A 14,039-nucleotide genomic window follows, 5' to 3' on the forward strand; every position below is an offset into this window, starting at 1 on the left:
ATCCCCAGGAAATGAATGTGGAAGGAGAATCCTAAAGAGGGAAAGGAGAATCCCAAAGAGAGAAAGGAGAATCCCAAAGAGGGAAAGGAGAATCCCAAAGAGGGAAAGGAGAATCCCAAAGAGGGAAAGGAGAATCCCAAAGAGGGAAAGGAGAATCCCAAAGAGGGAAAGGAGAATCCTAAAGAGGGAAAGGAGAATCCTAAAAAGGGAAAGGAGAATCCAAAGAGGGAAAGGAGAATCCTAAAGAGGGAAAGGAGATCCTAAAGAGGGAAAGGAGAATCCCAAAGAGGGAAAGGAGATCCTAAAGAGGGAAAGGAGATCCCAAAGAGGGAAAGAGAATCCCAAAGAGGGAAAGGAGAATCCCAAAGAGGAAAGGAGAATTCCAAACACAGAAAGGAGAATCCCAAACACAGAAAGGAGAATCCCAAAGAGGGAAAAGGAGAGAAGCAGAATCCTAACCAGCTCCAACCACTTTGGAAATGGAAGCAGACATGGAGCAGGGAATTTCTTCCTCACAAATGCAGGAATATTCCCAATAATTGGCTGAAACACCAGGAGCTGGGGTTGGTTTTTTTGGAGGAACTGCTGCAGTTAATCCCTGAAAGTTGGGATATTCAGGGATTTCTTTCTCCTGCCAGCCCTAACTGTGAAATTCCTGCTTTTCCTGGGATGTGCATTTCCCTTCTGGGGATTTTTCCTGCTGGGAAAAGCCATCCTGCAAAATCCAGGATGTGTCAGCTGCACAGCCCACCCAGGACAGTGGCAGGACACTGCAGGGGGGATGGAATTCAGGAATTCAGGATGGTTTAGGGCCTCAGGGGTGGGAACAGCCCGGAATTCCCAGGGCAGTTTTAGGGGACAGCAATAATGAGCCACGTGAAGAACAGGCAATGAATGCCATGGACCTCTGAGGGTGGGAGATGGGGCAGGAAAAGAGCCAAAAAAGCTTCTCCTGGAGCCAAGGAGAGCCCTGCTCCTCAAGGATTCCCAAAAGCCACTGGAAACCCTCTCCTGGCCAGGCTGCTACTCTGGCACAGAACACCAAGACTCCCTGGATCTCACCCCTGGGATAAAAGATTCTAAAAGATTCCAAGGGAATTCTTACCCAGCATTTTTCTGGAGCACATGGACACACTCCAAAAAAAAAAAAAAAATTCAAGGGTAAAAATCAAAAGAAAAGCAAAAAATACTTTTTAAAAATCCCATTTTTTGGAAAAAAGCCATGCCAGGATCAAAGATTCCTTAGGATGGAAGGAATATTTCAGCCTCCAGTCCTGGAACATCCAGGGAAGGTGCAAGGATGGGGTTTGTGTTTCAGGCTTGGGGATAAAGGTGGGATTTATTCAAGGAAAAGCTGCTGGATTCCCTGATTTCTCCAAGGAGGGACTCACATGAACTCTGCTGAGAACAGGAACATCCACGGGCTCCAAAATCCCTGCAACCTTTCCCTTCCACCCTGAAAAATCAGAGATTCCACAGGAAACTCCTTCCCACTAATGCTAATTACTGCCAGAGCTCGGGCTGGGAAGGGGAGAATTCCCACTCCCATCATTCCCAGTGCTCCCAGTGCTCCCAGTGCAGCTGGGACCAGGCTTTTATCAGCACTGGCCACAGCAGAGATAATCAGGATCCCCCAGGAGGCTTCAGCCAGGCCTGGCCACCCAGATAAGCTGGGCTGGGGCACAAAAATGGGAAAGAAAGGCAAAGAAACTTTCCCTGAGCTCCAGAATTTTCCTTGGAGCTTCCCAGCCCTTCCTGAGCTCGGCCAGCTCAGCTCCAGCTGGGATTTTATCCACCCCAACTCCTGTTTGCAGAGAGAGGCAGATTTATAGGGAGAAAAATGGGGATTTCAGCAAGTGCCTGAGGAGAAAAATGGGGGTTTTTGGGGAAGAGGAAGATTTTGGGGAGGAAAAAAGGGATTTTCCAGCAAGAGGAAGACTTGGGGAAGAAAAGAAAGGGATTTTTCAGCAAGAGCTTGAGGAGAAAAAAGAGATTTTTCCAGCAAGGGGCAGTTTTTTGGGATGGAAAAAGGGATTTTTCCAGCAAGGGGCAGTTTTTTGGGATGGAAAAAGGGATTTTCCAGCAAGGGGCAGTTTTTTGGGATGGAAAAAAGAGATTTTTCCAGCAAGAGGCAGTTTTTTGGGATGGAAAAAAGGGATTTTCCAGCAAGGGGCAGTTTTTTGGGAAGAAAGAAAGGAGGTTTCAGCAATATCTTGAGGAGAAAAAAGGGATTTTCCAGCAAGAAGAAGACTTTGGGAAGAAAAGAAAGGAGGTTTCAGCAACAGCTTGAGGAGAAAAAAGAGATTTTTCCAGCAAGGGGCAGTTTTTTGGGATGGAAAAAGGGATTTTTCCAGCAAGGGGCAGTTTTTTGGGATGGAAAAAAGAGATTTTTTCCAGCAAGAGGCAGTTTTTTGGGATGGAAAAAGAGATTTTTCCAGCAAGGGGCAGTTTTTTGGGATGAAAAAAGGGATTTTTCCAGCAAGAGGCAGTTTTTTGGGATGAAAAAAGGGATTTTTCCAGCAAAGGGCAGTTTTTTGGAAAGAAAAAAAATAGGTTGCAGCAAGAGCTTGAGGAAAAATAAAAGGGGTTTTCTGCAAGAGGAAGATTTTGGGGAGGAAAAAAGGAGATTTTCCAGCAAGATGAAGATTTTGGGAAGGAAAAAAAGGAGGTTTTAGCAAGAGGCAGTTTTTTTGGGAAGAAAAGAAGGATTTTTTTCAGGCACTTGACCAGAGACTTGTAGGGTGAGGGAAGCTCCTATGAGGTCTGGGATAAACCAGTGGAAACACAAGAGATTTAAACACGAGAGGGGTGGAAAATTGAGAGAAAAGCAGCAAAATCAACCTTAAAATGGCCAAAAGAACTCAGAGATGTGAGCAGCAACAGCCTGGCAGGCTGGCCATGGGCTGGAGCAGCCTGGGACAGCTGGAGGAGGTTCCAGTTCCCATCCCACTGCTCTGGGAAGGGCAGAGGACACAGGACAGGCAGCAAACACTGGGAATTCCCAGTGGGAATGTGCCTCTGCAAGAGGGAGCTGCAGGAGGCTCCCCAGAGCTGCAGATTGCTGTGCTTTCACTCAGAAATGTCAAAAACAAATTTAAAAAAGGTGGAGGATGGTGTGTGGACAGCAGGAGCCTCCCCAAAAGGCACAATTCCCACTGGAACAGAGGATCCCTCATCCCACAGAGCTCCCAAATGAAATCTGAGCCCAAGGGGGAATTGAAGGAAGAGCCAAAGGAGGAGATGGTGATGTTGGAAAGGGCTTCAGCCACTGGAAGGGGCACCTGGAGACATCTGAGGTGGTTTCCTGCTCCCCAGGGATGGATCCAAGCTCAAACCATCTCCTCATGGAATCTCCTATTGCTCTCCAAGCCTGGCCAGCCAAGCCAGCAGGATTTTGGTGATAAATCCCTGCTTTTCAGCTCTTCCACATGTCTATTCCCTGCTCCAAGAGGATGGAGGCTTCAGTGGAAGAACTTTTGAGCAGAAAACCCCAAAAGTTGAGTTCACCCCAACACCAGAACTGTGGTTTTGCTGCCCCACTCCACAATGAGTTATTATTAAAAACCCCACATGGAATAAATTGATCAACACCCAAATATGCAGCCAAATCCCACTCCCAGCTCCTCCTCCTTCCAAAGGCCAAAATTCCTCTTTTCTTGGGATCTGAAATCCCATAAAAATCCTTGCATTCCACTGGTGTCACTGCACCTGCAGAGGTCAGGCCCCAGTGCCAGGGTGTGGATGGTAAATGAGTGTTTGTTACCTATAGATGGGGATTTGAAGGGGTATTTGTCAGGAAGGTCGACTCTAACTTTCCAAACTCCACCTTCATAGGGTGCTGCAAGGGAGGAAAAGCAGGAGTTAGACACTCACAGCTGAGGAGAGGACAGGCAGAGCCAGAGCACTCAGCAAAACATCTCTGGAATCTCCACAGCTCCACTGGCAGATTTCAGAGCTGTTCCCTGCTCTGCCCCACAGCATTTGAACAGATCCTGGAGAAGATCTCAGCACAGAGACACCAGAGCCTGATTAAACCAGGCACTGAGGGATAATCTCCTTACCTCTGGAGATGGTGCTAAATTAAGGTGGAAAAGCCATTTTAATTACAAACCCCATGGAAATTCCCATGACTGATGCAATTCTGGCCAGGTCTAGGGAAGCTCAGGGGTGCTGAAGGAGTTTGCCAGAGCTCCAGGGGATGGGGTCTATCCATGGCCATGCTGATCCTCCCCACCCTCAGAGATGGATTTCTCTCCATCTCTCTCCTCTGTCCCCCTCTGGAATGGCATTTCCCTACTCCCCAAGGCTGTGGATTGTTTCCCTGCCAGGGCAGGATCCTGAACTTACTTCCTTGTGGTCCATAAAACTTCACAACAAATTCGTTGAGTCCTCCTAAGATTGTGACTTCGTGTTTGCTCTCGATCCTGGTGCAGCCAGTCAAGGAAAAACAGCCAAAGCAGCAAACAAAACCCAGCTACTCACACCCAAGGAATGCACCCAGAGCCCACTGACCCAAATATTCCAAATATCCTGAGTCCTACATGGAACTGCAGAGTCCTGACACGTCTGAGTGACCACAGCACCACAACTGGCAAAGCCAATTCCCCACCTTGGGATGAATCCTCAGAGTTTCCCATTTTCCATCCCCTCCTGCACAGAGGAAGCTGAGATTTGGGAGAGCACTGGGACATGTTTGAAATAAATCCATTGCTCCAAAGAACTCCATTCTCCCCTCCCAGAGCTCCCATGCAAATCCTGGCAATCCCACGTTAATCTGACCTGCAAGACCAAAAAACTCCTGAGAGTGGGGAGAGATGGGGTGAAAGGAACAACAGGGAGAAACAAAGGGCTTTGGGAAGAAGGGAACAGAAAGGGAAAGAAGGGAACAGAAAAGGGAAAGAAGGGAACAGAAAAGGGAAAGAAGGGAACAGAAAGGGAAAGAAGGGAAACAGGAAAGGGAATAGAATGGAAGAAGGGAACACAAAGGGAAAGAAGGGAACAGAAAGGGAAAGAAGGGAACAGAAATGGAAAGAAGGGAATAGAAAATGGAAAGAAGGGAACAGAAAGGGAAAGAAGGGAACAGAAAGGGAAAGAAGGGAACAGAAAGGGAAGAAGGGAACAGAAAGGGAAAGAAGGGAACTCAAAGGGAAAGAAGGGAACAGAAAAGGGAAGGAAGGGAACAGAAAAGGGAAGAAGGGAACTGAAAAGGGAAAGAAGGGAATAGAAAAGGGAAAGAAGGGAACAGAAAGGGAAAGAAGGGAACAGAAAAGGGAAAGAAGGGAAAACAAAGGGAAAGAAGGGAACAGAAAAGGGAAAGAAGGGAACAGAAAAGGGAAAGAAGGGAACAGAAAGGGAAAGAAGGGAACAGAAAAGGGAAAGAAGGGAACAGAAAAGGGAAAGAAGGGAACAGAAAAGGGAAAGAAGGGAACAGAAAAGGGAAAGAAGGGAACAGAAAAGGGAAAGAAGGGAACTCAAAGGGAAAGAAGGGAACAGAAAAGGGAAAGGCAAGTGGGGAAAAGGGAACAGAAATGGGAAAGGGAACACAAAGGGAAAGGCAGGAAATGTGGATTCCAAGCCAGGCCCTGTTAAGACAATGACTGCTGGTGTTTCAGCACTGAAGCTGGATAAGGAACTCTGCTCTAAGTCAGGGTTAATGGATTGGGAATCAGATCCTACAGCAATGACCTTTCATCACTGGTCTGGGTAAGAATCACAAGGGAAGCAAGAGAAAATCAAAGGTTTGTTCCCACCTGAATTTTGGCTCTGCAGCATCGAGGCTGCTCCTGTTTGAGGGGAGGGACATGGAATATTTCACATACAGACCCTTCCATCACAGCAGGGCTTGGCAGGAATGTTCCAGCTGCAGGGAACTGCAGATTCCCCTTTTTCCCCCCTTGGATGGAAAAGGTTTCCTGCTTTCATGGCACCAAGTTTGCCCAGGATTGCAGGAACTCCACAGGCCCTGATGACACCTGGGCACGCACTGAAATATTCCTAACCCAGCAGGAATTCCCAATCACCAGGAACAAAGGATTCCCCCCTCAGAGCCCTGATTTATGTGACAACCAGTAAATTCTGCTGGATGTCACCACGGGCTGAGTGAGGCTCCTGCATCCCCAGGTGCTGGCTCCACACTGGCAATTTCAGTGAGGAGATCCCAGGCTGGGATCCCTCAGGATTTACTGCAATTCCTCAAGTACAAGAACTCCCAGATTGGACAGACTTTTCCCACAGTGTCAACTCCAAAAGGGTTTGGACACAAGAATCTCTTTCCCCTCATTCTCACAGGGAGAGGGAAAAGTTTACAGCCGTTTGTTTTGGCTCTGGAATTTTCCTGGTTCAGCAGGAGCTGCTCTGCCCTAAAGCTCCACAGCAAGGAATTTTACTTGCTGCACCCAGCCAGGAGCAGCTCCCAAAGGGCAGATGGGAACAGAAATGCCCTCAGTGATGTTCCTGCTGAAATCCAGTGGAGTCTCTGGAAGAGCAGCATCGCTCCAGGTCTGTGGTCAGGAGCCTCTCAGGGAAGGGTGGTGGCTGAGGGACATTTGTCACCAGATCTTTCCATGGCACTCAAACTCTAAAACTTCCTGTTGTGGTACTAATTCCTTAGGAAATGCATCCCTGGATGAGCTTCCAAGTTTCCAAAGTCCTGCACAGCCCCACTGAGCCCAGAAAATGTTGAATTCTCTGGATTTTCACACTCACAGAAGCTTCACGGATCAGATTAAACACAAATGGTTTTACTTTGGACTAAATCAAGCCCTGCTTAATAAAAACCAGCTCTCCCAGGCTGATCCTGAGCAGCTCCAGCCTGGATGCTCCTCAGCTCCCTGAGTTAATGCCAACTGTAAATTAAAGCTGAGTTTCCCACACTCGGACTCAATCCTGGTGTTGCCAAATGCAAAAAATATTCACGAGCCACACAGGGCCAGATCTGAATACTGTCCTTGCTGTGGCAAAGACCTAAAATTCCTACCAAAACCAAATCAGTGAGTGAATTGGTTCATGCAAGGGAGAAATACTGGGGTGAAAGGTTTGGGAACACCACACTGTTTATCAACACAATAGCAGAAATGCTCCCTGTGAGGGTGCTGAGACCCTGGCACAAATCCCCAGAGCAGCTGGGGCTGCCCCTGCATCCCTGCAGTGTCCCATGGGAGGTGGCCCTGCCCATGCTTTGGGTTGGAATCTTTAAGGTCCCTTCCCACCCATTCCCTGAGTCCATAACTGAGGACAGACTGAAAAGAAAGTGGATTTCAGCAGCAAAGCTCTTGCACCAACACAGGGGAAACCTCTGGAAACAGCAGAAATGAAGCTGGGGAAGGCCTCCTTCCTTGAAATGAGGTGAGTTCCAGCTGCTAACACAGCTGGGGTGAAGCATCTGCCCTTCTGCACCAAGGAAACAACGCCCAGGAAAGTGAAATCTTGGAATGCACCAACAGAAAAGCTGAGAGCACTCCTGGGAGAACTGCATGGAGCTGGCACAGAGAACATTTCCACCCCCCAAGCATTTTCCATCTCCAGAAAGTCTTCAGGAAAGGAAGCAGTGACTGCAGGAGCTGGGACTGGGAATGCAGGAATCCAAGGCAGAGCTCCAGGCTTCTCCGTGCCCCAGAGTGTCCCAGCAGCTCAGGGGAGCAGCAGGAGGGACTGGACACCTTTGGAGCAGTGTCCAGAGCTCATTATTCCCAGAGAAAGCTCCCCCATCCCTCCAGGGGATGTATCTGCAGTGAAGGCAGCTCTGACCCAGCTCTCTCTCAGCCCACGCTGAATCTCTTCCGTAAGGTGAAAATCTGACAGCCCAATCCCGGATGAATTCTGTCCCAAACACGGCAGGAATTCATCAGCAGGCTCACATCCAGCCCTGGCTGGGCAGCCACAGTCCTGAAGGAACCCAGCTGTGCTGAGGTGGGATGTCCTCTCCTGCATCCAGGTTCTGGTGATGGATCCTGCAGCGATTCCAAGGAACTCCAGGAATGACAAATGCTCCAGGTCTTCAGCAAGTGAGCACAGCTCCAGGAAACCCCAGGGAAGGAGCACCAAGAAGATGGAGCAAGATTCCCACAATTCAGGTGATCTCCAGAGGTTTCTGCTGGGATTGCTACATTTGTGTCCAGAACTGCCAGCCCTCCCAATCATGGATACTGCTGTGTCTCCCTGCAGAAAGCCCCCAGGAACACAAGCACACAGCCAGCAGTTTTTGGGAAGACCATTTTGGAAGACCATTTTTTGGACCTTTTAGTCCAGGCCAATCTCTCTGCGCCCCCATTCTCTCTCAGCACACTTTTCATCACTCAAATTTACAAAAACCACCAAGCAATTAATGGATACAGACTTTAAACATTCCTGATTCCAGGGGTTCCCCTGGAAGGAGCCCTTGCTCCCACAGCAGGACACAGAGCCAAGCTCACAGCTACAAACCCAGCCTGGAACACATCCCACACCCCAAAATGTTTAAAAACCATCACCCAAATCCCTCCCAAGACTTTTGGCCTTGCTGCTTTTATCTCCTCATCACTTCACGATGCCAACTGGAGCTGGTGCCAAAAAAAGCCAGTGGAAAAGTCAAGGGAAAAGAGAAAAATCTGGACATGAGTCAAATCTCTGAGTTCAAAAGCCACAGAAATGAGCAGTGAGTCCTGAGGACCTGAAGATAAATTATCTTAGTCCCAGGATGATGAAGAGAATTTTAACACCAGTAAACATTGGGATATTGAGATGATGCTATGGAAGTTTGTTTGCAAACATCAGCTGGGAAGAGCTGCTAGGAAACAGCCAAGGGGACTTTTCAGGCTCCTCATCCAGGGCCTGAAACATCCCAGGAGCTCCAGGGAGCACAGAGCCATGGATCTGCACAACAGGAACAGCCCAGCTCCTGGGACAGGGGGACAGGAACAGCCCAGCTCCTGGGACACTGGGACAGGAACAGCCCAGCTCCTGGGACACTGGGACAGGAACAGCCCAGCTCCTGGGACAGTGGGACAGGAACAGCCCAGCTCCTGGGACACTGGGACAGGAACAGCCCAGCTCCTGGGACACTGGGACAGGAACAGCCCAGCTCCTGGGACAGTGGGACAGGAACAGCCCAGCTCCTGGGACACTGGGACAGGAACAGCCCAGCTCCTGGGACAGGGGGACAGGAACAGCCCAGCTCCTGGGACACTGGGACAGGAACAGCCCAGCTCCTGGGACACTGGGACAGGAACAGCCCAGTCCCTGGGACACTGGGACAGGAACAGCCCAGCTCCTGGGACACAGGGACAGGAACAGCCCAGCTCCTGGGACAGGGGGACAGGAACAGCCCAGCTCCTGGGACAGGGGGACAGGAACAGCCCAGCTCCTGGGACACTGGGACAGGAACAGCCCAGCTCCTGGGACACTGGGACAGGAACAGCCCAGCTCCTGGGACAGTGGGACAGGAACAGCCCAGCTCCTGGGACAGTGGGACAGGAACAGCCCAGCTCCTGGGACACTGGGACAGGAACAGCCCAGCTCCTGGGACACAGGGACAGGAACAGCCCAGCTCCTGGGACACTGGGAGAGGAACAGCCCAGCTCCTGGGACACTGGGAGAGGAACAGCCCAGCTCCTGGGACACTGGGACAGGAACAGCCCAGCTCCTGGGACACTGGGACAGGAACAGCCCAGCTCCTGGGACACTGGGACAGGAACAGCCCAGCTCCTGGGACAGGGGGACAGGAACAGCCCAGCTCCTGGGACAGGGGGACAGGAACAGCCCAGCTCCTGGGACAGGGGGACAGGAACAGCCCAGCTCCTGGGACAGGGGGACAGGAACAGCCCAGCTCCTGGGACAGGGGGACAGGAACAGCCCAGCTCCTGGGACACTGGGACAGGAACAGCCCAGCTCCTGGGACACTGGGACAGGAACAGCCCAGCTCCTGGGACACTGGGACAGGAACAGCCCAGCTCCTGGGACAGTGGGACAGGAACAGCCCAGCTCCTGGGACAGGGGGACAGGAACAGCCCAGCTCCTGGGACAGGGGGACAGGAACAGCCCAGCTCCTGGGACAGGGGGACAGGAACTGCCCAGCTCCTGGGACACTGGGACAGGAACAGCCCAGCTCCTGGGACACTGGGACAGGAACAGCCCAGTTCCCTGGGACACTGGGACAGGAACAGCCCAGCTCCTGGGACAGGGGGACAGGAACAGCCCAGCTCCTGGGACACTGGGACAGGATCAGCCCAGCTCCTGGGACACTGGGACAGGAACAGCCCAGCTCCTGGGACACTGGGACAGGAACAGCCCAGCTCCTGGGACACTGGGACAGGAACAGCCCAGCTCCCTGGGACACTGGGACAGGAACAGCCCAGCTCCTGGGACAGTGGGACAGGAACAGCCCAGCTCCCTGGGACACTGGGACAGGAACAGCCCAGCTCCTGGGACACTGGGACAGGAACAGCCCAGCTCCTGGGACAGGGGGACAGGAACAGCCCAGCTCCTGGGACACTGGGACAGGAACAGCCCAGCTCCCTGGGACACTGGGACAGGAACAGCCCAGCTCCTGGGACAGGGGGACAGGAACAGCCCAGCTCCTGGGACACAGGGACAGGAACAGCCCAGCTCCTGGGACACTGGGACAGGAACAGCCCAGCTCCTGGGACACTGGGACAGGAACAGCCCAGCTCCTGGGACACTGGGACAGGAACAGCCCAGCTCCTGGGACACTGGGACAGGAACAGCCCAGCTCCTGGGACACTCTGACAGGAACAGCCCAGCTCCTGGGACACTCTGACAGGAACAGCCCAGCTCCTGGGACAGTGGGACAGCCCTGTCCCTGTGACAGGATGACAGGAACAGCCCTGTCCCTGTGACAGGGTGACAGGAACAGCCCAGTCTCTGGGACAGGAACAGCCCTGTGACAATGTGACAGGAACAGCCCTGTCCCTGTGACAGGAACAGCCCAGTCCCTGGGACAGGGTGACAGGAACAGCCCAAACTCTGGGACAGGAACAGCCCTGTGACAATGTGACAGGAACAGCCCAGTCCCTGGGACAGGGTGACAGGAACAGCCCAAACTCCCTGTGACAATGTGACAGGAACAGCCCAGTCCCTGTGACAGTGTGACAGGAACAGCCCTGTCCCCATGACAGGGTGACAGGAACAGCCCTGTCCCCATGACAGGGTGACAGGAACAGCCCTGTCCTTGTGACAGGAACAGCCCTGTCTCTGTGACAGAGTGACAGGAACAGCCCTGTCCCTGGGACAGGGTGACAGGAACAGCCCTGTCCCTGTGACAGGGTGACAGGAACAGCCCAGTCTCTGGGACAGGAACAGCCCTGTGACAATGTGACAGGAACAGCCCTGTCCCTGTGACAGGGTGACAGGAACAGCCCTGTCCCTGGGACAGGAACAGCCCATACTCCCTGCAGGATCAAGGCTCTGCTTTCAGGACTGAACTCACTGAGGAAACTGAAACTGAAATCATTTCTTCAGTCAGAATAAAAAGCAATTTAAAACATTTTGGGTTTTCTATGTCAGGACAAAATCCCCTCAAAACCTTTCCAATCTGGACTGGCAGGACCTGTCCAGCAGTCAGGAAGAAGTGCCCACTGTGGATTTGCCTGTTCCAGGGTCAAATTCCCAATTCCCCATCCTCCTGCAGGGCTGCATTTCCCCTGCAGCAATCAAAGAAAATTTGTGAGGATTTGACTTCACACCCAGACCTCCCCACATCCCAGCTGAACATCACGGCCTGCAGGTGGTCTGTCTGCTCACAGGGCTCAGTGGCTTTTTCCTGGCAAACATTTCACTCCAAAAACAAACAAACAAAAAAAAATCCTCTCATTAAGTTTCTTGAAAATTAACATTAGTTACAAGCTTGGGAAAATGAGTTTTCCAGCTAAAAATATTCACAAATGGCAAAGACGAGCAGAAAGTTGGAATATCCTGTAGAAAAATAAAGTTGTGGATTTATCTGGGGGTTACAACTGAAGTGAGAGATGGGTTGAGGGCCATGATGAGCAATTAGGAATTTTTAAGGATCTCTGCCATGACACTTGTCTGCAGGTGAATGACATCCCCAGAGAAATCATCCTGAACTTGAAGGAAAACCAAACAGCACACCTGAACAGATTCAAAACATCAAAAAGAAATCATCCAGCTCTGCCACCTCAGCAGAGAAGCTGCCTTGGAGCAAACAAGTCACCGGATTTTGTGATAAAAGATGATTTAAAAATGAGATGAACACTCAGCCAGCTGTTTCCATTGTGAAGAGCTCTGCAGCACCTGCTGGATGGAAACCTGAGGTGTCAGAGGTGGGAATTCTCCTGCAGCCTTTGCAAGCAGCACTTGTGCAACACCAGCGACCTCCAGGAGTGCAGCTGATGGTTATTCATGGTTGTTTTCTCCCAAAGGCACACGAGCTCCAGGATTTCCCAGCTCCCTGCGTGGGCAGCAAAGGGCAAGCTCAGCTCAGTCCCTCCCTGCCCCCGAGCCTCTGGAAGCTGCTTTGCCTCCTCCCCAGTCCCTCCTGCTCCTGATCCATCCCCAGGTGCTGCACGTGAAACCACAGCCAGCACCTTGGATGCTTTCAGGAATATTTCTCCCAATTTCCCTTTATCCCTGTTTGCCCCAACTCCCTGCCCTTACTCACATTTCACTTCCCTCCTCCAGCCCTGCAGGGCACCAGAAAAAAGGACTTTTACAAGTCAAAAAGGTTAGAAAGGCCACAAAAAAGCTGTGGTTTCTTGGAGCAGCAAGAGGTGGATTGAGCACCTGATTTGTTGCAAACTTCATGAGAACTCCAGGCTAAAATTATTCCCATATTAAAATCCGAGGGTTTCCCTCAAGGCAGGAATTCCCATTGCCACAGGGCACCCTCAGAGTTTGTGCCTTAAGGAAAGGGCTGCTCTAGCACCCAGCCCAGCTCTGGTCTCTGCCAAGCAGTTCCTGGGGTTTATCCTCTCACTCCTGGGGTAAATCCCAACTCTCCTTCCTCTGGATTCTCCCTCTACTCTGCCCTGATGAGATCCCACCTGCAGAGCTGGAGTCACCAGCAGCAGCACCTGGAGCTGAGCAGAGGAGAGCAGGGAGATGCTCCAAGGGCTCCCTTCTGCCCCTCGAGGCTGGGAGAGCTGGGAATGTTCCCCTGGAGAGGAGAAGGCTCCAGGGAGAGCTTCCAGCACATTCCAGGGCCTGCAGGGGCTCCAGGAGAGCTGCAGAGGGACTGGGGACAAGGCCTGCAGGGACAGGAGCCAGGGAATGGCTCCCAGTGCCAGAGGGCAGGCATGGATGGGATCTGGGCAATGAGGAATTCCTGCCTGGGCTGGAACTGCCAGAGCAGCTGGGGCTGCCCCTGCATCCCTGCAGTGTCCCAGGCCAGGCTGGACACTGGGATGGAGCAGCCTGGGATGGTGGGATTGGAATGGGATGGGATTGAAGGTCCCTTCCCACCCAAACCATTCTGGGATTCTGGGACTTGGGACACTCAGAATCCATCCCAAGGGATTTTGATGGAAGTTGGGGATGGAAAAGGGAAGGGAGACCCTTCCTGGAGTCCTGAGATTCCCAGTGATGCCCCCGGATCCCAAAATTCCTTCCTAGAGCGGAGTCAGGGTGGGGATGGATCCAATCCCAGGCTGGGAGAGCTGGGAATGGAGGGAATTCCTGGGAGAGGGAGACTGGGGTGGGATTTTGGGAAGGGATTCCCAGAGCAGCTGGGGCTGCCCCTGCATCCCTGCAGTGTCCCAGGCCAGGCTGGACACTGGGATGGAGCACCTGGGACACTGGGAGGTGGCCCTGCCCAGGATCTTTAAGGTCCCTTTCAATCCACACCATTTGGGGATCCCATGAGTCTGAAGTGGACTTTTGCAGCAATCCCACAGCTCTGAAAGCCACAGAACTGATTTGAATCCTACAGAACACAGCAAAAGGACAGCAAAGCACTCCTGGAAAGCTCAGAGGACAAACAGCTTCCCTTGGCTCTCCTGATCCTTGAGACAAGTGAAGCAGGGTCACCTCAGCACAGAGGGGGTTTCACTCCTTGTAAGACAACACCAGCTCTGTCTGCTGCCAAAAAC

General features: G+C 51.8%; 1 protein-coding gene across 1 annotated transcript in view; it reads right to left on the reverse strand.

Annotated features, from left to right (window-relative positions):
- The window catches only part of UBE2H (ubiquitin conjugating enzyme E2 H), a 49,340-nt gene that overhangs the window by 14,389 nt on the left and 20,912 nt on the right, over positions 1-14,039 (reverse strand). The window contains exons 2-3 of the mRNA XM_050970009.1: positions 4,348-4,424; positions 3,764-3,838 (exon numbers count right to left, since the gene is read on the reverse strand). Coding sequence (XP_050825966.1) covers positions 3,764-3,838; positions 4,348-4,424 — 152 coding nt within the window. The remainder of the gene's footprint in view (positions 1-3,763; positions 3,839-4,347; positions 4,425-14,039) is intronic.

The sequence above is a fragment of the Serinus canaria genome, chromosome 1A, assembly GCF_022539315.1.
Source record: "Serinus canaria isolate serCan28SL12 chromosome 1A, serCan2020, whole genome shotgun sequence".
NCBI lineage: Eukaryota > Metazoa > Chordata > Aves > Passeriformes > Fringillidae > Serinus > Serinus canaria.